The 26,718-nt window shown below is 38.7% G+C and overlaps 1 protein-coding gene across 1 annotated transcript in view; it reads left to right on the forward strand.

The window, feature by feature from the left end:
- Positions 1 to 26,185, forward strand: part of OPRM1 (opioid receptor mu 1) — a 41,266-nt gene extending 15,081 nt beyond the window's left edge. The window contains exons 2-4 of the mRNA XM_068984991.1: positions 20,843 to 21,195; positions 22,079 to 22,599; positions 26,141 to 26,185. Of these exons, the coding sequence (XP_068841092.1) occupies positions 20,843 to 21,195; positions 22,079 to 22,599; positions 26,141 to 26,185 (919 nt within the window). The remainder of the gene's footprint in view (positions 1 to 20,842; positions 21,196 to 22,078; positions 22,600 to 26,140) is intronic.
- The last annotated feature ends 533 nt before the right edge of the window (positions 26,186 to 26,718 follow it).

Below are 26,718 nucleotides of genomic sequence, written 5' to 3' on the forward strand. Positions count from 1 at the left end.
AGAAAATTTAGTCTCCTGGAACAATAATAGAATTCATGCTTTGATGTAGCTGAGATATTCTGCCCACCCAGTTGTTTGAAGTTATGTTGATATTTGAAAATAATATATTCTAGTCAACGTTCTAGTCAAGATAGATGAAGATGTGAAGTTAAACATATCAAATCATTGGGGGAAGCGGTCAAGGAAAATAGCTGTGATTTTAGAAAAATCTAGGTTTTGATGCATCAGTTACCTTTAGCACACAAGAGAAAACATTCTAAAAAATCAATACAAGCAGAGCAAAATTAACACTTTTATAAGTATAAACATTTAACCTCTGTCTTATCAGAGCACATAGTATCTGCTTCATTAAATTTGAAACCCATAAGAGGCATCATCATCATCATCACTTTAGCTAACGTTTGCTGAAAGTTACAGTATACATTAGCCTCCATACCAATAATCTTTAAACATACTATTGAAATGTTTTTCATCTTTACATTAACCATTTAAGGAAGATACTGATATCTTTCAAGTTTTACAAATGAAAAGAGCAGATCTCAGAAAATTTAAGTAATAAGCCCCAATTTGCCAGTTAATAAATGATAATACCAAGATCTGAAACAAGACCTACATGGCCCTGAAACTTAAGATCTTTCAAAACTGTTATGTTTAGTTTCATCGAGCTAGTTTCTGAGGTCTCACTAGGATGACTGGCTAGTCTATTATCTTACCTTACCTATCATACTTCCCAGAACGTTCCCTAATTGATAACCTCTTCATGACTTTTTCTTTATTGATAGGCTGCGCCCCCACTGAAATGGGAATAAAGAAAATAGGAAAGTTGGCTTTTGAGAGGTCAAAATCAGGAGTTTTTCCTTCGTATTAAGCTGTGACATTTTGGATTGAACTTCTGTCTCTGGGATAACTGGATTCAGGTCTCTGATTGAGTCTGCCCTTCAACCTGAAAAAAAAAATGAAATAAAATCCATTAATTATTTGTGGAACTTCTAACTACAAAAACTCAATTGTGGTATAAAGGTACTCTTTTTCTTGATCCCCAGAAGCATATGCCAACAAGTTACATGAATAAACTGACCAGGAGACAGCCAGGGTGCCAGTGTCAGTACTGCAAGTGACAGATCAAACTAGGCTTTTTGGATCTATTATACAGCCAAACACCAGCCATTCTCAAGTTTCCCTTCATTTCAGGGATCCCTTTTTACATTTCTAAAAAAAAAAAATTCTGAAATTTACAAAATTGCTAAATTGTAAGCTCTCCGAGGATGAGACTATCTTAAAAAAAAAAAGAAAGAAATTCTATCCCTGAATTTTACAGCGTAACAAAGGGTAATAGGACATAATGGAGCTGAAATGTTTCAGTACACTGAATTATACTGATTATACTGTTATGTTAATGCCATGCTTATTTCAGCCCTCTGTGTTTCAGTGTCCCATTTCTAGTTCTAGGTTGCCAAAATAAGAACTTTGAGAACATTGTTTCTCTGAGCGTTAATAGCTGAAAGAAACTTGGAATTTTCCAAAGTGAAATTCTTATAACATGGGTAGTCTTTGTTTAATTGGGAAGCAAAATGTTTTCCATATTCAAGTAGAGATGAGAACCTAGGTCTGTGGAGTCCTTGCCTTTTCCTTCTCCAACTTCATTGTCCCCAGGAATCCAAATGGGAGAGGGGTTATTGAGAGATAAGAGAGACTGAGAAAAAATTGGATCTGGAAGCATTAACTCTGGAAGAATTTGAGGAGAATCAATCAGTAAGAAAAGATACACTTTGACTGAAAGATTCTGCTAAATCATCTGCCTAATTAAATTCAAAGAAAAGCATCTTAGTCTATTCCTCTGTCTCTCTACTGAGCAAAACACCAGACGGACAAGCTAGGGGCAAGTCGACTGGAGTTACTGCCAAGTGAAAGTAACCAGGCATGTCAGTATTAACTCCAGAGAGCCTAAATAAGGTAAGCAGATGTCTGAAGTACTGACAAGCCTCCCTTCTCACACATGGCTCTCACCTTTAATTCTTTCTTTGCTTCTCATGTCCTTATGAAAAGATGTGGAAACCTATTTTATTCCATTTCTATGACCAAAGTCTTCCCAAAGACTCCACTCCACTTCACTTCACCTTCCACGCTTTAGAAGCAGATTGAAGAACGTGAATTATCCAGGGAGATGAGTAGGGCATGGAATTTTGCCTCTTGTATCAATAGGATAGACTAAACACTGACAAACATTGTGAGAGGGATCCTCAATGGACAGATTTTTTTCCCCCTGAAAAACCAATGGATGTATGACTCCCTAGGAGAAGAAAGGAGATGACCATAGCTATGATATTAGAACAACAGTAGTGAGGCTCCTCCCAGGACACAGAAGAAGATAAATCTCAAGATAATGTGAGACTAAGAAATTCAGATCCATCTTAGTGTTGTGTCATGTGAGAGGTCACCCTAGGTGACTAAAGGGACTTTTCTGGCCTCTGCTATGGACTTACCATTTCACAGATATTTAAAAGCACAAAGTTTAGGCCAAGAAATGGAAGTCCCACTTCATAGAGCAGAAAATACACTGGTAAAAAAGGATAATTATCCACTATCAGTAAAATGAAATATGCCAGCAAATTTGGAAAACTCAGCAGTGGCCACAGGACTGGAATCCTATCCTTCCAATCCCAAAGAAGGGCACTGCCAAAAAATGTTCAAACTACTACACAATTGCGCTCATCTCACACACTAGCAAAGTAATGCTCAAAATTCTCCAAGCCAGGCTTCAACAGTACATGACCCATGAACTTCCAGATGTTCAAGCTGGATTTGGAAAAGACAGAGGAAGCAGCAATCAAATTGGCAACATTTGTTGGATGATAGAAAAAGCAAGAGAATTCAAGGACATCTAGTTCTGCTATGCTAAAGCCTTTGACTGTGTTGATCATAACAAACCGTGGAAAATTCTTAGGGAAATGGGAATACCAGAGCACCTTATCCACCTCCTGAGAAATCTATATGCAGGACAAGAAGCAACAGTTAGAACCGGACATGGAAAAATGTTCTGGTTCCAAATTGGGAAAGGAGTACATCAAGGTTATATATTGTCATCCTGCTTATTTAACTTATATGCAGAGTACACCATGTGGAGTGCCAGGCTGGATGAAGCACAAGCTGGAATCAAGATTGCTGGGAGAAATATCAATAACCTCAGACATTCAGATGATACCACCCTTATGGCAGAAAGTGAAGAGGAACTAAAGAGCCTCTTGATAAAGGTGAAGAGGAGAGTGAAAAAACTGGCTTAAAACTCAACATTCAAAAAACGAAGATCATGGCATCCAGTTCCATTACTTCATGGCAAATAGATGGGGAAACAATGGAAACAATGACAGACAATTTTCTTGAATTCCAAACTCACTGTAGATGGTGACTATAGCCATGAAATTAAAAGACGCTTGCTCCTTGGAAGAAAAACTATGACAAACCTACTCAGCACATTAAAAAGCAGAGACATTACTTTGCCAACAAGGTCCGTCTATTCAAAGCTATGCTTTTTCCAGTAGTCATGTATGGATGTGAGAGTCTGAGCACCAAAGAACTGATGCTTTTGAACTGTGGTGTTGGAGAAGACTCTTGAGGGTCCCTTGGACTGCACGGAGATCAAACCAGTCAATTCTAAAGGAAATCAATCCTGAATATTCATTGGAAGGGCTGATGCTGAAGCTGAAGCTCCAATACTTTGGCCACCTGTTGCGAAGAGCCGACTCATTAGGAAAGATCCTAATGCTGGGAAATATTGAAAGCAGGAGGAAAAAGGGATGACAGAGGATGAGATGGTTAGATAGCATCACTGACTCAATGGACATGAGTTTGAGCAAGCTCTGGGAGATGGTGATGGACAGGAAAGCCTGGCACGCTGCAGTCCATGGGGTCCAAAGAGTTGGACACGACAGTAGCTGAACAGCTAAAACGATAATGCGTATGTGCTAAGTCTCTTCAGTCATGTCAGATTCTGGACCCTATGGACTGTAGCCCACCATGCTCCTCTGTCCAGGCCAGAATACTGGAGTGAGTTGCCATGCCCTTCCCCAGGGGATCTTCCCAACCCAGAGATTAGACCTGTGTCTCTTATATCTGCTGCACTGGCAAGGAGGCTTTTAACCACTATCGCCACCTGGGAAGCCCAAAATGGTAGTAAAATTTCTAAATTAAATGCATTTAACATAGATTTGTAATTGTTTCTTGGAAACAGACCAACTGGAAAACAACTAGATTTACATTTATTTCTGAAAAACAAACAATAGAAAGACTTATTTATAGTCAGTCTTCTACTATCCCCTTCCTGTCACAATCAGAGACAAAATCCTGGACACCCTGAGCCAGACAGGTGACTCGAGAAGCAAATTTAATACTTCCCTGGGCACTCTACATGTGATGAAACAAATGTTGAATAATTGTATCTTTCCTAAAGCCTGCACACAGGTGAGATACTTCTTTCAACATTGCCACATCACCAGCTACTGTGCCATAAAACCTCACATACTGTTTGGAAAACACTTGTTTCTGGTCTCTTACCATACTGAATGCCCCTCCAACATACGTTTCAGTTGAGAACCACTACCCAGTACAGTACTTGGCAAAAATAAAAAGGGGTTAAATAAATGCATGTTTGACTCAGTGTTGACACTCAGAGGGTTTTATGATGACATAAGTTAATTTGAAAATATAAATGTAGCTATGAAAATTAAAAATATGCTATAATGCTTGATATTCTAGTTCATACATAAAGTCCAATATAAGTATTTAAGCTAGAAGAAATGTGAAATATATAACTTTGATCATAGAGTGTTAAACATGAAATGTTATCAAAGTTTGTCTCTACCTATTAAACTTATGGTGCATTATACTTTTGTATTTTACTTTTTATATTCCTCAGATTCTAAAAAAAAAAGAATGTATAATGGTATAAGGAAAAATACAAAAAATAAAAATAAAAGAGGAGAAATTTTCAAAAGTAATAGATAATCCTGAAAAGTGACAAAATATTGCACTAAAGAGCTTTTTCACCAAAAGATAATTCAAGATCATGTTTACAGTTTCCCTATTTAAAATACTGTTACATACATTAATCTGTGACTAAAAATGTTGTTAGTGCCAAGTGATTTTAGTCCCAGTTGAAAGATAATTCTATATTGATTTAATAGCTCTTGTTGCGCCAGAAGCCTAAAATTTCTAATTTTAAAAATTAATGGGACTTATCTGCTTTGCCAAATAGCTAGTCTATTCATGAATTATGTTTTCTCCTAACAAGTGCTGTTGAATTCTCCACAGGGGAAGGAAAAATACCAAAAATCTTTCTGCCCGAAAATACTTTTTAAGAGATCTCAATACATTGTGTTTTGTTTCCAATAAAAATCCCAGGTCAACATGATAGTTGAATTATAAAGGATTATATACTTCTTGGGTGGCAAATAGTTATTATAAATACACGATTTTACATAAGCCAAGATCTCCAGGCACTAATTAATTGCATTACCTTCATATTTCCTTCAATTGGTCCTAAAAGATTTTGGACAGCTACTGTTGCAGAAATTAATTGAATGCCAAAATATTTAGATATCAGCAGGTGCTATGACACATTAAAGGGGATAAACAGGGAATGCTCATCAACAGTTCTGACAAATGGAATTTTAAATTGAATCTTCACAGATCTTAATTAAATCTCTGGTGCAAAACTCAGGAGCAATGAGAACTTTCTTATTTCAGCTTCCTACACAGTATCCTAATGTATCATTCTCTCCAACATGTTGTGCTAATATTAAATGCAGTGAATGGTTCTATCTACAGGACACATACACACACTCCCAGTAAAAATATTCAAACTATCCAGGCATTTTACTTGCATAGCAACAAGCATCCAAATGTTTCAAGTGTACGACATTAAGCTTTTTTTGTCCTTGACAACTGTTCTAAAGCTCAGTTCTCTTTAAAATAAGGATAAGGGCTTTCCTGGTGGTCCAATGGTTAGGACTCCACAATTCCAATGCAGGGGCCCTGGATTTTATCCCTGGTCAGGGAACTAGGATTCCACATGTCACATGGTGTGGCCAAAGTTTTTTTAAAAGATACAATGTTAAAAATTAACATTTAAAAAAAAGAAATTTCATTTGAAAATTAAAGATAATGATCATAGTTGTTTTAGATACTAGTAAGATTTTTGTGAGCATCAGTTTACACAAAGGTATATATAAGTGTTTGTACTTTGGCCACCTCATGCCAAGAGTTGACTCATTGGAAAAGACTCTGATGCTGGGAGAGATTGGGGGCAGGAGGAGAAGGGGACGACAGAGGATGAGATAGCTGGATGGCATCACTGACTCGATGTACATTAGTTTGGGTAAACTCCAGGAGTTGGTGATGGGCAGGGAAGCCTGGCGTGCTGCAATTCATGGGGTCACAAAGAGTCAGACATGACTGAGCAACTGAACTGAACTGAACTGAACTGAAGCCTTACTGTACTTTATAAAAGTTATTATTTCTCACATAAAAAACTTACATCACATGGTACATACTGTGCAGTGTAATGTAACAAAGAGCATAAACTATAACAGATATGGATTTAAATTCTGCCTCTGCCGCAGCTATTCTTAAGAGTTATTTAAGCTTCATAAAAGTTGGCTTATTCATGGACAAAAGAAGTGATAATGTGCAACTTATAAGTCTGTTGCAAAGATTAAGAAAATTCAAGTTCACTGCTTATAGCAATACCTAACCCAGAGTAACCATTCAGTAAATACCAGCTACAATTATAATACTTAAAAAATAATATGTCACCATCACAATTTAATTTGTTTTAATGGTTATTGTTAGTGGTAATATAATAACCTCCTTACAGCTATGAGAACTGAAGCTCAGCCACTTCCCCCAAGTCACAAGACATTGTGCTCAGACCTGTTTGCTCTGCTTTGTTTAGTCACTCAGTCGTGTCTGACACTGTGATCCCATGGACTGCAGCCCTCCAGGCTCCTCTACCCATGGGATTCTCCAGGCAAGAATACTGGATTGGGTTGCCAAGCCCTCCTCCAGGAGATCTTCCCAACCCAGGGATCAAACCCAGGTCTCCTGCACTGCAGGCAGATTCTTTACCATCTGAGCCACAAGGAAAGCCCAAGAATACTGGAGTGACTAGCCTATCCTTTCTCCAGTGGACCTTGCCGATCCAGGAGTTGAAGCAGGGTCTCCTGCATTGCAGGTGGATTCTTTACCAGCTGAGCTACCAGAGAAGACCCTCAGACCTGTGTATCCTATTTCCAAATCCAATATTCGTTCTACTATGCTATGCTGAAATGTCTTACTCCTAACATGATTAAGAAGTCAAATTTGGAGAAAGTGAACAAAATCAAGGTAGTTTTAGTTACTCACTCTTGTGTAGATGCACAGTATTTAAACAGGGTTGGTCTTGCTCTTAAGATTAAGTAAACAACTGGTGTGATTAGAGAATTGCCACAAATGTATAGTCTTACCTTGAAAGGTAAAATTTTTGTTTCTTAAGCTCCTAACACATAAGATTTTAATTAAAAGAACATTAAATAGTCACTTTACATTTTTCCCCATAAGTGGACCATTTTTAAAGTCTTCATTGAATTTTTTTTTTTGTATTGCTTCTGTTTTATGTTTTGATTTTTTGGCCTCAAGGAATGTGAGATCTTAAGTCCCCAGTTAGGGATCATGCATTGCAAGGCAAAGTCTTAACCACGTGTCCTCCAGGGAAGCCCCAGATAATCATTTTAAAGTTCCAAATATCTCTGAAAGATATTGAAAATAAACCTGATAAATATAAACCTGATGACTACAATTGGGCAAGTAGGTCTTTGCTTTGGGGACATCTAGACCTAAAGACGCACACTGAACAGTCCTTGCACGGATGGAATGCATCACAGAGGAGAGGAGTTAACCTCAGGCGCGCTGAGGATGCAGCTGAGGAAGCAGTGCGTGATCGTAGGCTCTGAGAGAGGCGAGGAGCCCTGAAAAAATGTGAGATAGTATCCAATGCGAGCTCTCAAAGCCCCCAGGTCCACCAAGAACAGATTCTGCCTGCTACAGATAGACACTGGGTAAATGTATTTGCCAAGATTGCAAGGATGCAGACAGCTGTTGCAGCTACCATGCCGTCCAAGTAGCCTGTAGCCCATCCATGGACATCGCTGGAAGATTCCTAAAGTGAAAGTGAAGTCTCTCAGTCGTGTGGCTTCCCCCAGTTGCTGATTGCTGTTGGCCCGCTGCTGCTGATCCCTCCTGATGCGAGCTCACTCTACTATCAATGCCTACCAGCCAAAAGCCACTGGGAATATACCTAGAGGCAAATGAAATGAGACATTAATTTTGCTGCAGCAAAATCACAGGGATTTTAATTTTTGTTTGGTGATTTAGAAGAGGATTCAAGAAAGCAGAGCTCTGTCTGGATAGGATGCTGTCTCAGAACAAGAGAAGTTTGACACATGGCATCAAAGATTTTTTTTAATATTGGAGGCAGAATTAACAGAGTAGAGCTAGAGTCATCACTGACTAATAAGCAGTGGTCACTTAATGTGAACCAGGAAAGGGAGATGTCTGCCTTTTTTATGGTTCTGAATGATTTTGGTTTTATCTCTAACCAGGCATGATTATAGAATCCACCTGTTTTTGTCTTATTGCATCACAGCCAATCGTGAAGAGTTCTCCTCTGAGGCTGATATTCTATAGAATTGTGTTCCACAAAGAAATATCACAACCCAGTTGTCAGTAACTAGACTTGCTTGCTGAAGGCTCTCAGGGCTTCTTTTCTTTCTATCTATCGTTCAGCCTCACTACTTTCAAAAGTCATCTGCTCTTTTCCTTTGGCAATAGGGGGGCGGAAAAAAATGGTGATCAATGAGGGAATGATAAGATGACATGGGATGGGGAGGTATAATTTATTTTTGATTTGTTCTTAAGGAGTAGGGAATACTTTAAAAACATGAGATGAATGGGAATTTCAAATTTAAAGAAATTATATAGATGTGGGCTTTGGGGTCAGGAGAATCGAGCCTGTCGTTCAGACAGACACATTGCAGAGCACAGATCGCGTCTGTTCGCTATACTCCACAAATTTACAGAAAAACAACAAAACAGGTAATCCTAATACAATCCACACATATATTACATAGCAGGAAGATTTCATGTGCAAGCTTTGCTAAAGGTTGAAATTTATTCTCAAGTTCATAAATAGCACAAGATTTGCCTTTATTAAATACTCAAAGTGAGTACAAAATAATCTTTCATTTTTAAAATGACTGAGAACAGGCACAAGATTTTACTTTTGGCCCCTTTACTCCACCTTTCAGAAATCTTTTTTTTTTTTTAAAGAACACAAGTTAAAAATCAATAAATCAATGAAATAAATTTTTGAAAATTATAGATAAGTTCCCAGTAGGCAATATGAATGTTTAAACGGTCCTATTAAATGTCACTCCTGCTTTCTCTGCTGTTTGACCAACTGTGAGAGAGCCCAAAAAGAATCAGCAAAGAAAAAAGTCAACTTTATTACTGAAAAATACTTAGCTGATGTGACATAGTTATGCAATAATAATGGCTTCTTAATTATAAACCCAGAATGAAATGTATCCCACAGGCCTGGCCCACTGGCAACCTCCCCATGTGTGGACCAGCCCCTTTACAATTTGGAACCTGGATCAGTGGAATATACCATATTCCCTTTTAGCAGTTGAATTTCAGAGAGAGAGAGGAAAAGTGGCAGAGCTGTACATAACCAACTCTTTATCCTAAACACATAAACTGGATAAGTTACTCCTTTTGAAAAGAGTAAATGATGAAACAGCGAGATCAGTAGTGTTAAGGGTTGCTGATGATGTTATTCTCAAATTATAAATTCAGAGGCAAGTGACAAATGCTGAAGATGACCACATGAGCAATAGAAATGTGATGGGAGGAGAGGAATTGTCATTTTTCATCCCAAGGATAAAGTTATGTTCAGCTGTTTTTTTTTATACAGATCAAATACATTTTTTAGATAACCAAATAAAATAAGCATTTTTTTAGTGTCTCCTATGTGCTGGGCTTAGAAGAGCTGCAAGACTCAAATTCTACCTGAGGGGTTTTCTGTGTGTTTCAGGGAGGCAGCATGGATGAGTGAACAGACTCAGGGTAACTCCAGTTCTGTCGCTTACAGGCTTTATAACTTTGAGTAAAGTATCGGATCTCTGAGGCTTAGTTTGCTCATCTGTAAAATGGGGATGATAAAGTGCCTTTCCCCTCAATGTTATAAATTTGCTTAGTGCAATGTCAGGCCAGTAGCCACTGTAAATGAATGTTACTCTTCTCATATATATGAAAAGTTTAGAAAGATGTTAGCCAAAATGCTATCTCTGGATTATGGTATTCCATTTTTTTTCTTTTGTGCTTTCCTGTATTATTTATTTTTACAATAAGCAAGCACCGCGTTTTTTAAAAAATCAAAAGTACATTCTGAAGAATATCTATATTTTCAAATTATTAAAAGGAAATTTCAAAAATGTTTCAACAACCACATAATAAGAAAAGTCTTTATGAAAAATAGATGCAAACATGTACATACACACACCATAAAGGAATTAAATTTGACAGTTTTAGGAAACAGAAAACCATGATGAATAAAATTAAACACTAGCAGCCTGAAAGAAATATTTATAATATCTATTTTAATCTCTAACAAGTCAATAAGAAAAACATGATCCAAAAATGGGCAAAAAGTAAAAACCAATTAATACAGAAGGCAATATAACTCATCAAGGAATACATTAAATTATTTTCAACCTATAATCATTAAAATTTTAATTAAAATGATAATGACATGTTATATATCATTCAGAGATTGGTAGATATTTTAAAGTTTTTGACAACAATTTTGCCTTATCATTTTCTATAGTAAAGTAGAAAAATAATTTTTCTCTAGCTTTGTTGATCAAAATTTATTTTTATTAAGACTATAGAAAAATCTCTTCCCATTCTACAAGTTTATATAGAAATTGCAATGTATATTTTTAATATTGTTAAATTTGGGGAAATTTCTATCAAATTTCTTTCTTATATGAGCTATAAGATTTATAAGGAAATTAGGTATAAATGTGATTTAGTATATTAGAATATATAAAATATATGCATTCACATATAGACACACTTGTAGCTGTGGTACTCCTACAAACTTGTTCTTTCAGAAGCAAGAATTCTGATAAATTCTATTTATCAGAATTTAATAATATTATAAATATTTAAAAATATTGAAAATATTATAGTCTATGAATAAATGCATTTTATGTTGTATAACTAAATATAATAATAATGGAAAAGAGCCATTTTCTTGGATATTGATAAAAATCAAATCCCTCATTTACAAAAATGTGTCCTCTGATTAGAAGACTATTCCACAGACTAGCTTCTGGTTCTGACATTTTAAAAATTCATTTCTTTCTCATTCACATCCTGAAGTATTGTATCCTTATATTAACATCTTCATATCCTCTCTCCTTCTCTCCCTTCCTCTCCCCCTCTCTTCTCTTCTGTCCCTTTATGAAACTTTGTTCTTCTCTGCCTTCAACATTCTTCACATTTTTCATCATACAGAAAGGCAATTCCATCCACTTGCATGATTGGAAATACCATCTAGAGCTTGATGACTTATAAATAAATTGCCCAGCTGAACTGCAAACATATATTCACGTATAATGGTCATGTTTCCTTTGTTACACAACATAATACACTCAAAAATGAACTCTTTATCAAAACCAAATCTCCTTTTCTTCTCCTCCTTCTCTGCTAAATAATGATATTACTATCTATCCATTCTTGCATGCTAAAATTTATGAGTTCTATTTCACCCTTCCTCCTTTACTCCCTATTTCTAAAAATATAATTAGCTTTTGCCTTTCTAATTATCTCAACTCTCCATTCATTACATCTCCTTCAATGATGGTTATTTTGCTATTACTGATTGTTATGATGGTGATGGTCGTGGTGTTTGTAGTGCATAAGAAAGAATAAGCACCCTTTGAGACATTGCTTCAGCAATACATGAACCGTGAACTTCCAGATGTTCAAGCTGGTCTTAGAAAAAGCAGAGGAACCAGAGATCAAATTGCCAACATCCTCTGGATCATCGAAAAAGCAAGAGAGTTCCAGAAAAACATCTATTTCTGTTTTATCTATTATGCCAAAGTCTTTGACTGTGTGGATCACAATAAACTGTGGAAAATTCTGAGAGAGATGGGAATACCAGACCACCTGACCTGCCTCTTGAGAAACCTATATGCAGGTCAGGAAGCAACAGTTAGAACTGGACATGGAACAACAGACTGGTTCCAAATAAGAAAAGGCATACGTTAAAGCTGTATATTGTCACCCCACTTATTTAACTTATATGCAGAGTACATCATGAGAAACGCTGGGCTGGAAGAAGCACAAGCTGGAATCAAGATTGCCAGGAGAAATATCAACCACCTCAGATATGCAGATGACACCACCCTTATGGCAGAAAGTGAAGAGGAACTAAAAAGCCTCTTGATGAAAGTGAAAGAGGAGACTGAAAAAGTTGGCTTAAAGCTCAACATTCAGAAAACGAAGATCACGGCATCTGGTCCCATCACTTCATGAGAAATAGATGGGGAAATAGTGGAAACAGTGTCAGTCTTTATTTTGGGGGGCTCCAAAATCACCGCACAGAGATTGCAGCCATGAAATTAAAAGACACTTACTCCTTGGAAGGAAAGTTATGACCAACCTAGAGAGCATATTAAAAAGCAGAGACATTATTTTGCCAACAAAGGTCCGTCTAGTCAAGGCTATGGTTTTTCCACTAGTCATGTATGGATGTGAGAGTTGGACTGTGAAGAAAGCTGAGTGCCAAAAAATTGATGCTTTTGGACTGTGGTGTTGGAGAAGACTCTTGAGGGTCCCTTGGACAGCAAGGAGATCCAACCAGTCCATTCTAAAGGAGATCAGTCCTGGGTTCTCTTTGGAAGGACTGATATTGAAGCTGAAACTCCAGTACTTTGGCCACCTCATGCCAAGAGTTGACTCATTGGAAAAGACTCTGATGCTGGGAGGGATTGGGGGCAGGAGGAAAAGGGGACGAAAGAGGATGAGATGGCTGGATGGCATCACTGACTCGATGGACGTGAGTCTGAGTGAACTCTGGGAGTTGGTGATGGACAGGGAGGCCTGGCGTGCTGCGATTCATGGGGTCACAAAGTGTCAGACACGACTGAGCGACTGAAATGAACTGAACTGAACTGAGACATTGCACTTGAGAATCCTAGAGTAAATTACAGATGTCCCAAAAAAACCTGGAAACATGGTGATTGAACTTGAGAGAGAAGTTGTAAGTCAACTGCATGGAACTGATAGGTTTAAATCATGGATTGTAAGAGAGTAAAACAAAGGAAAAAGAGCAACCTTGGTTCTCCTTTAAAAATATGGTTCTGTTACCACATTCAGTATAATGAGAAAATATCTCAAAATTCCCAGTACATTCCCAGCATGGGCATCTTTGAAAAGAAGATTAAAAACCTTTGCATACCTACCTCGATTAGCTACATAGTGGCTGAGTATATCAGCAATGCACATCCAGAAATACACATGGCACGCAATGCAGTTACTGCACAGAAGATCATTTCATTTTTAAATGGAGCCTAGGCAAGGGCAGAGAGAAGGTCTCAAATATTTGTACATCTCTCTATGCTTAGTTTCTTCCACCATAAAAGAAGGTGATCAAATGATGTGGTCCTCAGAGCCCCTTTCAGATCTCACTTCTCATCATTCTATGACTTTTTATGGCCAAAGTTCTTCTCAATTTGACAACCGAATGACAAGGCAGAAAGGAATACTCCGTGTTCACTTTTACTTCAAAAGCCATTGGTTCCCGTAAAAAATTTATTTCATTTTACTATAAAAAAATAAAATAACCCAAGCCCTTTTTCCTGTTTTCAGTTTGATTTACTGGTGCCCATCTTGTGCTGGATTCTATGCTGAATGGATAATCTATTATGGTTTAAATTTTTCTGTTCATGCTGTCTTTCATCTTATACTTGCATTGAGTATATGCACCATATCATCACCAAAATTTTCATGTTTGTTGCACTCAGTGCAGTAGACAATAATTCTACTGATAGTCTATACTCTAAAAATGTATATTCTACAGCATATGCTTGAGCTTCTCAAAAAGCAATTTTCTAATATTGACATTGATAGAATTGTTTTATTATATTTTGAAGTTTTCCTTGTGTTCCTTCAATATTAAAGAAATGCCTAGGGATATATCATAATTTGATATTAGTGGTAACACATTTGATTATTTTTTATGTCCAAAACTTTCAGATTCTAAAATAAGAGAATTTCCTTTTCTCTTAGCACTCTCAAACTTGAAAGCTAAAGTGTTTCTAAATTTTAAAAATCAGTCCTTTAGAATAAAAATAAAACATTGTTATCTATGAAGCAAAGGCTGAGGTAGATGTTCTAATAATGTTTTTCAAGTAATTTGGTCTAAAGAGATGAAAATCAATATTTCAGGAAATAAAAATCTTAAGTCACAGATAAGAATGTTTCATTCAATGACAATGGTGTACATACATCAGAGGATTTAGCATCATATTTTTCTATAGTACATCAATGTTATCTATCACAGAATATGAGAATCAAGAAAAAACATGTTTTTTCATATAAACGTTTGAGGAGATAAATGTGCTGAAGTAAAATTTTCAGAAATCAAAAACCAAAAAAAAAGCAGGAAATAAGCAGTTTCAAAAGGCATAATGCAAAAAATTATTAAACAGAGTCTCTTGGCCGTAATGGAAGTCTCCGCTTTCTTTTTCTTTCCTCTGCCCTGATGTGCCTCCCTGTTCTCTACCAATCCTCCACCTCAGTTTCCAATTCCAACAAGAGGATTTGAAGAACCTTTTAAAATGCATGCAATAAAATGAGAGAAATGAAAAAGAAAACCAGCAAATAGGAAGCCAAAAGAGAACAAAATGATGAGAGTAGCTGGAGACTCAGTACAATAGAAATATATTAGATTCTAGTGCCTTTAGAATTCTATGCAATTATTAAAAGGACCCACACATTTCACTCTGATTTTTTCTAGCACCAAATGCAAAAATAAAAACAGGATCAGTTATTTGGTTTTTTTTGTTGTTTTTTTTAATTTATTTTTTTTTTATTTTTATTTTTACTTTATTTTACTTTACAATACTGTATTGGTTTTGCCATACATTGACATGAATCCACCACAGGTGTACATGCGTTCCCCAAACATGAAGATGACCCAGAGAGATGTTATGGGGAGGGAGGTGGGAGGGGGGTTCATGAGGATCAGTCATTTGTTTCACATTTTCTATTTATAAAGTACATCCATTGCCTGAAGAAAGCAGATTTTTGTCCCTTTTCCATCTGAAGGCTATTTTTCCCCTGAATTGTCATTAATGTATGATGGAGTAAGAAGAAAGTAGGAATACAGAGAACAACAGCAAAAAAAAAAGTAGGTGTAGATGAAGAGAGAGCACCACTCAATCAAAAAGACTCATGGTTGTTACACTCTGGTGATACAGGGGCAGAAAGGGGCAGTGTGTCTTTGTTTAATTTCCTGTAAACCTCGCTTGGTCTTCTCTTCTGAGGCAAATTAGCAAAGAATAGTCATTTTTCTGCCTGCAGGGCTCAGAGATCTAAGAATACTCCTGTCTCATTTTGCTAACATAAACTCATTGGAAATTTGGTCACTGACCACATAAGACCACTTGAAATAAATGTAAATAAAATGTTTTAGAATATTTTATAGTAAAGTGAGAAATCCCTTGTTTGCTCCACTAAGCTAGCGGAAAACTTAACAGAAAATAATAAACTAATATATAGTCTCTTTGTGTTAATGCCTGATGAGAGTGTATCATAGGTTTTGGTTGTTTTCAATCTCTCTCTCTCTCTCTCTCTCTCTCTCTCTCTCTCTCACACACACACACACACACACACACACACACTTGCCTGAGACAACAGAATGGTCTAGATAATAGAAGAGAGATTCAGGTGGGTATTCATATATCTACTTTCTTCTTCTAAATAACAACCTGAAATGTAGGACAAGTGACTTTATTTCATCCAATTTATCCAATTAATCATGAATATTAAAAGATGACACTCTGAGGTTTTTTTCTCTATTAAAACTGTGAATTTTTCTACGTGAGGGTAAGTGGATATAAAAATCATGACAGATATGAAAAAGTATCCAAGCACAATGCTGAACATAGAAAAGGGGCTCATTGAATCCTTGAAGAGTTAGATAGCTTTCTTCTTCACAGATAAACAGTAAAAGAGAAAAAAGAGAAACTTCATTTGTCAAAAACAACAAAGGGCAGAATATCAGCCCCCCAAGAGATAAAAACATCCTGTACATCCCAGATGGTTCTATTGTGAACTCCTTAAAAAATTAAGAATACACAGAAGAACTGTACAAAAAAGATCTTCACGACTCAGATAATCATGATGATGTGATCACTCACACTCACCTAGAGCCAGATATCCTGGAATATGAAGTCAAGTGGGCCTTAGGAAGCATCACTACAAACAAAGCTAGTGGAGGTGATGGAATTCCAGTCGAGCTATTTCAAATCCTGAAAGATGATGCTGTGAAAGTGCTGCACTCAATATGCTAGCAAATTTGGAAAACTCAGCAGTGGCCATGAGACTGGAAAAGGTCAGTTTCATTTCAATCCCAAAGAAAACCTATGCCAAAGAATGCTCAAACTACCGCACAATTGCACTCATCTCACACGCTAGTAAAGTAATGCTCAAAATTCCCCAAGCCAGGCTTCAGCAATACATGAACCGTGAATTTCCAGATGTTCAAGCTGGTTTTAGAAAAGGCAGAGGAACCAGAGATCAAATTGCCAACATCCATTGGATCATCAAAAAAGCAAGAGAGTTCTAGAAACACATCTACTTCTGCTTTACTGACTATACCAAAGCTTTTGACTGTGTGGATCACAAGAAACTGAAAAATTCTGAAAGAGATAAGAATACCAGACCACCTGACCTGCCTCTTAAGAAACCTGTATGCAGGTCAGGAAGCAACAGAACTGGACATGGAACAACAGACTGGTTCCAAATAGGAAAAGGAGTACGTCAAGGCTGTATATTGTCACCCTGCTTATTTAACTTCTATGCAGAGTACATCATGAGAAACGCTGGGCTGGAAGATGCACGAGCTGAAATCAAGATTGCCGGGAGAAATATCAATAACCTCAGGTATGCAGATGACACCACCCTTATGGCAGAAAGTGAAGAACTAAAGAGCCTCTTGATGAAGGTGAAAGAGGAGAGTGAAAAAGTTGGTCTAAAGCTCAACATTCAGAAAACGAAGTTCATGGCATCCAGTCCCATCACTTCATAAAAAATAGATGGGGAAACAGTGGAAACAGTGTCAGACTTTATTTTTCTGGGCTCCAAAATCACTGCAGATGGTGAGTGCAGCCATAAAATTAAGAGACACTTACTCCTTGGAAGGAAAATTATGACCAACGTAGGGAGCACATTAAAAAGCAAAGACATAACTTTGTCAACAAAGGTCCATCTAGTCAAGGCTATGGTTTTTCCAGTGGTCATGTATGGATGTGAGAGTTGGGGTATAAAGAAAGCTGAGTGCCAAAGAATTGATGCTTTTGAACTGTGGTGTTGGAGAAGATTCTTGAGAGTCCCTTGGACTGCAAAGAGATCCAACCAGTCCATCCTAAAGGAGTATATATCAGTCCTGGGTATTCATTGGAAGGACTGATATTGAAGCTAAAACTCCAATACTTTGGCCACCTGATGCAAAGAGCTGACTCATTTGAAAAGACCCTCATGCTGAGAAAGATTGAAGGCAGGAGGAGAAGGGGACGACAGAGGATGAGATGGTTGGATGGCATCACCGACTCAATGGACATGAGTTTGAGTGGACTCCAGGAGTTGGTGATGGACAGGGAGGCCTGGCGTGCTGTGATTCATGGGGTTGCAAAGAGTCAGACACGACTGAGCGACTGAACTGAATTGAACTGAAAATAGGTAGAGAGCCATGTGAAGCTCACGATGGTATACGAAACTGGCAAGATGGATTCTGGAATGTAGGTGGAGTAGGTGTATGCTAAGTAGTGTGTGATTCTTTGCAACCCCTTATGATCCCATGGACTGTAGCCCAACAGGCTGTTCTGTCCATGATATTATAAAGGCAAGTATACTGGAATGGGTTGCTATTTCCTCCTTCAGGGGATTTTCCAAGCCCAGAGACTGAACCTGCGTCTCTTCTGTCTCTTGCATTGGCAGATGGATTCTTGACCCCTGAGCCACCAGAGAAGTTCATCCTGTTTTCATGCATCCTTGATCTTTTTTGTTTCTGGACAAAAACAGGGTCATCACAACTCAAGAATTAACTCAAAAACACAATAGAATAACCAAAGGTTTACAAAGCCTATCTCATTGCAAAAGTACTTAGTTCAGGGTGGCTTCATTTAGTACATGTGGGTCAAAATTCAATGAGGTTTTGGTAACTGGGGAAATAGCTTGAAGAACAGGTTTAAAAATAAATAGGAGTTATAGCCACAAACAAGGGAGGACATTTACAAACAAAAGATATATATGGAGCACAGAAGAATAGATGAGCTGCCCATGAAGTGAGTTTCCTGACACCCTTTCCCTAGTATATCATCTGAAAGCTCCATAAAAATCACTTTACTGGATCAATCATTGAAGGTTCTGAGAATCTATTTTTCAAATATTTCTATGGCAATTTATTTGGAATCATATTGCAAATAAGCTACTAGATCACTTAGAACAAAATTTCAAAAATACATACTAGGAAAATTTCCGTAGGATAACTAGGAAGGAGAAAAATAGCTTGGCCCACTACCTAGAGGAAAAGACCCAATTCAGTGACTACAGCAGGAACGATCAATGTCAGGAAGGCCCTATGGTCCAGGGGAGACACTCTAGGAATATGTCACCTATCCCTCCCAGTTTGTTTTGTCCATTTTGCCACCAAATTCATCTCTGACTCAGTAAGAAGTAAAAGGCCCGAAGGATGGGTGAAGGATTGTGTGTTGACATCCAGGAGTTCGACTCAGACCCACCCAGGTGAACTGAACAGCAAAGGTGACCCTTCCTTCGGCTCCCTTCTTTGGCACGCTTGCTCACTCTGGTGTATACACTCCTATAGCTTGTAGTGTGAGTCTAATCATTCATGTCACTTTCCGGGGGCAATGTTCATACTACCACATAGAACAGGACAAAATGAAAAGCTCATGGTTGCTGGACAGCATGACCCCTTTTCTGATCAGACTATTGTTTTAGATTGAAGCCTTTGACGCTATACTGGAGGCAACTGGAATTCTCAGACCTTTAGTCTTGTATTATTCTTTCACGTATTTTGGAAACTGCTGAACCCCTTTTTATATGTTGCTGTGATTTAAAGTGTGAGTAACTGAGATAAAAATACTGCCTATCTGTAGAGGAAGGATCTTTGAATAAATGGAGAAAATTAAACATCATTGTTCCCATAAGATGCCAAGCGAAATAACTTTCATAGACAAATATTCACTTTTTCTTTTGTGATGTGAGACTCTAACCTAATTTTATTTCACAAAACATCTCATTCTAAAGGAGGAAAGGCTTTTTTAACTGAAATAATCATACATTAATAAGCACATAGGGCTAAGATGAGCCTGAAGAAAAGGTTAGAAGTATAATGAGTCATAAACTTTACATAAATCAGTAAAGAAACTGATTATTTAACATAAAACATTGTACTAAATATAAGCTGTGGAATGTACGTCTACTGCCTGAGATGGTGATTAACGCAGTCGAGTGTGCTATGGTATAGCTAGCAAGGTTTGGGGAGGTTGGTTTATTTTTGTTTTCTTTCTGCTGTGAGGGAGAAATTTCAGCTAATAAACAACATCAAAAAGTTTAAAACTTCTTGAGCATCAAGGTCAATTACTCAAGGGTCCTAAAAGTCATATCTTTTATTTCATTTTTGATTTTTTACTTCAGAAGATTTGGGTTGGGAAGATCCCCTGGAAAAGGAAATAGTAACCCCCTCCATTAATCTTGCCTGGAGAATCTCATAGACAGAGGAGTCTGGCATGCTACAGTCCATGGGGTCACAAAGAGTCAGACATGACTGAAGCGATTTAACACACAAGCATGCTACAATCAAATTGGTTTACCTCTTCAAAGATCAAACCCATGTCTCCAGCAGTGGCAGGCAGATTCTTTAGCACTGAGCCACCTGGCAAGCACACACACACACACACACACACACATATATATATATATATATATATATATATATATATATATATATATACTCTAGTACAATTACATTGTTCCATAGTTTTAGTTGTATATATGAAAATTTTCTCTTACTTATTTAGAATTAAATGCATTATTACTCACTGAGTAGATACTTTACTGAGAGCTCCCTGAGTCTATTACACTTATCACAGTGCCTGGCACATTTTTAAAAAAAAGCAAACAAACCAATCAATCAGTATGGCAGCTATTCTTATAACCATTTTACAGATAGCAAAACAGAAAAGTAGAGAAATAGGTACATGATTATAAATGGCCAACCTAGTACTCTGAAAGAGTTCCTTTATATCTAATCTCAGATGCTTTCCACTAATCCTTGCTATTGCTTTTGCTTTGGTTTTGGGAGGGTTGTTTGGTTTTTGCCTTTTAGTTTTCAATTTTTTTACTAAAAACTTCACTGCATTTCACACTGATGGGGTTTTTTTCTTTTTTTTTTTTTTGACTCTACCACTGCTTTTCCCTCATCTGCTAGGTACACCAAAATGAAGACTGCCACCAACATCTATATTTTCAACCTTGCTCTGGCAGATGCCCTAGCAACCAGTACCCTGCCTTTCCAGAGTGTCAATTACCTGATGGGAACATGGCCGTTTGGAACCATCCTGTGCAAGATTGTGATCTCCATAGACTACTACAATATGTTCACCAGCATATTCACCCTCTGCACCATGAGCGTGGATCGCTACATTGCAGTCTGCCATCCTGTCAAGGCCCTGGATTTCCGCACTCCCCGTAATGCCAAGGTCATCAACATCTGCAACTGGATCCTCTCTTCAGCCATTGGTCTGCCTGTGATGTTCATGGCAACGACAAAGTACCGGCAAGGTGACTGATGCTGCGGGCCTGGGCGGTGGAGAGTATACAGATAGATATGTGGGTGACGTCATGACCCAAGTAGAATTTACAGAGTGGTCCAGTGCTGTGCAAACTGCAGCTTCCATGATTCTTTCTCATAAAATACTTCTGAATATTTTGAAATAGGAATTTTCCCCTAAAAGTTTAAGTCCAGTGAACATTTTAGAGAGAATATAAACCAAAATCTATCCATTCCTGATTCCTCTGCACTGTAATCATTCCTGATTACTTCATCCAAATGATGGCAGCATAAGAACACAGATCTTTAAACAGTAATTAGAGCTTAGACCCAAAGAACATTAAGTGGAGGCTTGTTTGAAAATGTCAAGTGACTGCCTACATGACAAGTGTGTCTTTTTAGACCTCATTTCAGAATGAGAAACCACCCATCAAAAAGAGGAGTTTAGGGAATTTCCTGGTGGTCCATTGCTTAGGACTTGGCACTGTCACTGTGGTGCCCTGGGTAGGAAAACTAAGATCCCACAAGCTCTTCAGAAGCCAAAAAAAGAGGAAAAAAAAGTGGAGTGAAGGCACCCAGTAGCTGGAAACTCCTAGAGTCTGGACAGCGATTATATTTTTATGTCAACTTAGACTCCATAGAGAATCTAGCTCGTGGCGAGAGATACATAACATCATCAAAGTGGACAACCAAATGACATATTTGGAAAAATCAACAGAGATCTGAGTGTTTTTTCCATGAATTCTTTAAATCCTCCTTCTAGGATTTGTGTACCAAGAGCCATAAGTTACCTCGGGTCAAGGCTATAAGTTAGAAAGCGAAATGGCCATATTAACACCTGATGGTAGCATTAAATGTTGCTGCTAATTCTTCCTTATACTTCTTTTTCTCTAGGTTCCATAGACTGTACACTAATATTCTCTCACCCAACGTGGTACTGGGAAAACCTGCTGAAAATCTGCGTTTTCATCTTTGCCTTCATCATGCCTATCCTCATCATTACAGTGTGTTATGGGCTGATGATCTTACGCCTCAAGAGTGTCCGCATGCTCTCTGGCTCCAAAGAAAAGGACAGGAACCTCCGAAGAATTACCAGGATGGTGCTGGTGGTTGTGGCTGTGTTCATTGTCTGCTGGACGCCCATTCACATCTACGTCATCATTAAAGCCTTGATCACAATCCCGGAAACTACTTTCCAGACCGTTTCCTGGCATTTCTGCATTGCTCTAGGTTATACCAACAGCTGCCTGAACCCGGTCCTTTATGCATTTCTGGATGAAAACTTCAAACGATGCTTCAGAGAGTTCTGTATCCCAACTTCCTCCACCATTGAGCAGCAAAACTCCACTCGAATTCGTCAGAACACCAGAGACCACCCCTCCACAGCCAATACGGTGGATAGGACTAACCATCAGGTATGCAGCTTTTAGGACTGGGTGTACCTACCAGGGATGACATAAAAATTACAGAGCTTTTTAAAGTCCAACATTAGAATCCATTAGAAGTGGACCAGTAACTCAGGGGTTGAGGTCAGTACAAGGAGGGAGGGAGGAGAGGAGGAAATTATGATCACTATGGCCAAGGAACACTTCATTATATAAACCGAGCTCTATGTATTTTGCACATAATCATTTAGATACAGAGACATTCCAATTAGAATTCCATAAATCTGCTAGAAGTCTGTGTTGCCGCAGCCTTTTCGTCTATGCAAGGTTAATGACTTCAGCACATTGAAGAAGAGATCCCCATCTAGAATTCTGATTTCCCCTAATGTTAGGCGTTTCATGCATATCATTCCAACATCCCTGTCACTTCTTTTTTAGCTTAATATAATGGTTTTATTTCTTGTTCACTAGAATACAGAGCCCAGCAGAGGACACACTGCCCTCCTTCAGCTCATGGATATTCCACCAGGAATAGATGGCTTTTATAACTGGTGGGCTTCCCTGGTGGCTCAGATAGTAAAGAGTCTGTCTGCAATGCAGGAGACCCGGGTGGGATCCCTAAGTCGGAAAGATCCCCTATAGAAGGAAATGGCAACCACTCCAGTATGCTTGCCTGTAAAATCCAGACAGGAGAGTCTAACGGGCTAGAGCCCATGGGGTCGCAAAGAGTCAGGCATGACTGAAGCGACTAACATGATGACGACGATCAGCGAGGGGATGAGTAGAGAGAGACGGGGGAAGGCGCACCGACTTTCAGCTGCCTTAACTTTGACACAACACATTTGACTTTCAACTACAGTCCTTTGGAACAAACTGGTCACAAAGCCCTAACCAAGGGCAAAGGAGGCTGGGAAATTTAGCTGGGGGTATAGAATTAAGTGACCACTAGCTCTGCCACAGTGCTTCTGTGGCATCTGCCTCTATCCCCAAGTAAAGTCCCTGTCACTTCTCTAAAGCCAGTCCTGCTCTGGTTCTGTGGTTGCAAAGAAAGCATCAGCATTTTGCCCACTGTGGTAATGGAGGACGATGTTCCCAGTGTCCCAGAAAAGGAGAAAGTCAAATGGACACCTTTACTTTGTTAAGTCATTGACTTGTAAATTTTCATACCTGAACTCAAACCTACTGCTTCTTAGAACTAAATTAGTTTTGTAACAGTATTAGTTATAAACTAATATTAAAAATTAGTTATAAACTAAATTAGTTTTATAACTGACTGTAGCCCAACAAGTTCCTCTGTCCCTGGGATTTCCCAGTCTAGAATATTGGATTGGGTTTTCCATTTCCTCCTCCAGGGGATCCCTCTGACCTAGGGATCAAACCCGCATCTCCTGCATTGGCAGGTGGATTCTTTACCGCCAACTCACCTGGGAAGCCCAGTCAACATGCCCCTTGAGGCTAATATCATAAGGAGTAACTATTTCCTGGAAGATGTATCCCTACACATAAAAGAGTACAGACGGAAGCCTGCACGGAAGAGAGAAAAACATCTGTCTCTAGGCTACTGTTGCCTGTTCAGCCTCTGGTTTCGAAAATTTGGCCTCTGACCTGTTAAATAAATCAGTCACTTACTTATCAATGTAAGCAAGTAAACTTCCAAATAATGGTGCCGGCATCCCCTAAATAGTGGCGTATGTAATTTTATAACACAGAGCTCAAATGCAAACTCCCTGTGAAAGTAAATCCTCATGTCAGAAGCTTAGATAAAGTTTGTAGGATCAGGGAGCAGCCATGGGAACAGATGGCTCCATGACAATCACCCAGAAGCCAAATCAAGGGGCCAGAAGGAGAGCCTGACTCCCTTAAGATGCAGCTGCTTCATCTCTGCTTTCTCTTGTCCCACTACCGCCACCGAACCAACCCCAACCCGGGCTCACTCTTCTAATTGACTGCAGGACTAATGCAATATGGCCCAGATGGATCTGTCATAGGCGCATTAATCCTCATACCCTCGATATTAAATCACGCTCAAATGAACCCAGGAACTGGCAAGCCCTAGGGAGCATGAGGTAATGATGGCAGACCTACTTCCAACCAAAGGGAAATGATTAACTTATTATGTCTCATTTCTAATTCCATTTCCGAAAGGAAAGCCAGAAAGAAGTGTTTTCCTACTCTGCTCCTTTTTTTTTTTTCCCTTCATCATCAAGACCTCTAAGCCTGTTCTTTTTGCTAAGCATAGCTCCTTCTCAGTGGCTACGGAAATCTTGTGAATAACTTAAAAAGGGGAGGCATTTAAATAGATTTTTCTCTAAGGCGAGGATAATACATTAACGAGTGCAACTTCAAACTCTCAGTCCTAAACTGCAGTTCAAATATTTTACATTGGAGAAATATATTTCCATGGGAACAAGACGACGGCCATTACAAAGGATTAGTTCTTTCTCCTTAAGCACCAGCTCATGCCTTCCCTCTCCTCTGGAGTGTGGGTATTGGTCTTATACGCTGGACCACTGCCAGGGCTTCTCGTCACATTTGATCCTCTCAGCATCCTTCATTTGCCTTGCTCTCCTGGCAAGACAGCTCCCAGCCTGTCTGCTGGAGCGTGTTTCCTGAGTTCACCATGAATGTCCTCTAGCTGTCCTGCCACTGCCCTTGAGTCACCTCCAAATCCTGTGTTTCCACATCCGTGTGGTCCTTGCACAGCCAGAGAAAGGAAGCTAATTAGGGAAGCTCTGTTCTGAGTAACTAAAAGGTTTGCCTTAAAAATACATCCAATTAGGGCTTATCTTCATTGCTGCCTCTATGAAGCAGCATCAGCGTCAGATAACAGCAGAAACACATTAGCCCTGGAGCTGGCTGCTTTCCCAAAATGCCCAGCTGGGAGAGTTGGACAGAGAAGAGCCGCTGCTGGGGAAAGAGGAAGAGACATACTGACATATCTGAAAATTAAGATAAATCAAAGATTTCTTTCACTAATCTCCACTGGTGTGTCATCATTAGAATCAAGGCAGTTACACATATACATCTGGAACAATATGCAAGTCTTTGATGATCACTTCAGTAATATATCAAAATGGTAACATTATTTGAGGAAAAAACTGGAGACTTTATGGCTATGTGGGGTTAGTGGTATAGAATCTGCCTGCCAATGAAGGAGACACATGAAACATGGGTCTGATCCCTTGGTCGGGAAGATCCCCTGGAGGAGGAAATGGTAATCCACTCCACTATTGCCTGGAAAATCCCATGGACAGAGGAGCCTGAGAGGCTAGAGTCCATGAGGCCACAAAAAGTCAGCCACAACTGAGCAATTGAGCACACAGAATACATAGGACGTAGTTGATTAGCTTACAAATTCAGTATCTGACAGGCAGGTTTTGTTCTTTCTCTTTTCTTTTAACTCATGAGCCATCATGTTATGAGACAGAGCTAATATTAACTTTTTAACTGCTCGTCTTAAATTTATACCATTGTAGATATTGATGTCCTGACTTTGTCTTTGTATTTTCTCCAAGAAATGTGTTGTTCTATGTCATATCTCAAGCACATTAGTCAACTTCATATTCTGCAGATCAGAGATCCAATATCAAACCTTCCCAGGGTGTCTGTATTCTGACAACTGTATACTGAGACCATGTCCATACAATGCAAAGTCAAGTGGAGAGGTGGCAGTTATCAAGGTAATTCAATAAACCTTATAAGAGAGTTTTGTGCCCAGAATAAACTTTGAGTCACATAGAGAGGTAAGGACTACTTAGTGAGTTCTGGCTGCACAACAAATCGTTCCAAAATTTATTGGCTGAAAGAAGCCATTTACTTAGGTTACAATTCTATTGATCAGTGATTTGGGCTGGGCTAAGATGGACAGTTCTCCCCAGCCTTAGTTGGGCTGTCAGCCAGCTGATCTAGTGGCCATAGTGAGAATGGCTGGCTCTTCATGGATCCGCATCTTCTGTCATTCATGTTAGCCGAGGCATGTTTCCATGGTGATCACAGGCTCCAGATTCGAAGGATGGGAAAACAGACTCCACCTATGGATGTTCGGAGCTGCAGTCACATTGCAAAGGGATGTGGATGAAGGGAGGGAAGTCACTGTGGCCACATCTGATCACCATCTACAGTAACACATGCTGCCTGGGTCAGGCAAGT

Source organism: Capricornis sumatraensis, chromosome 13 (genome assembly GCF_032405125.1).
Source record: "Capricornis sumatraensis isolate serow.1 chromosome 13, serow.2, whole genome shotgun sequence".
Taxonomy (NCBI): domain Eukaryota; kingdom Metazoa; phylum Chordata; class Mammalia; order Artiodactyla; family Bovidae; genus Capricornis; species Capricornis sumatraensis.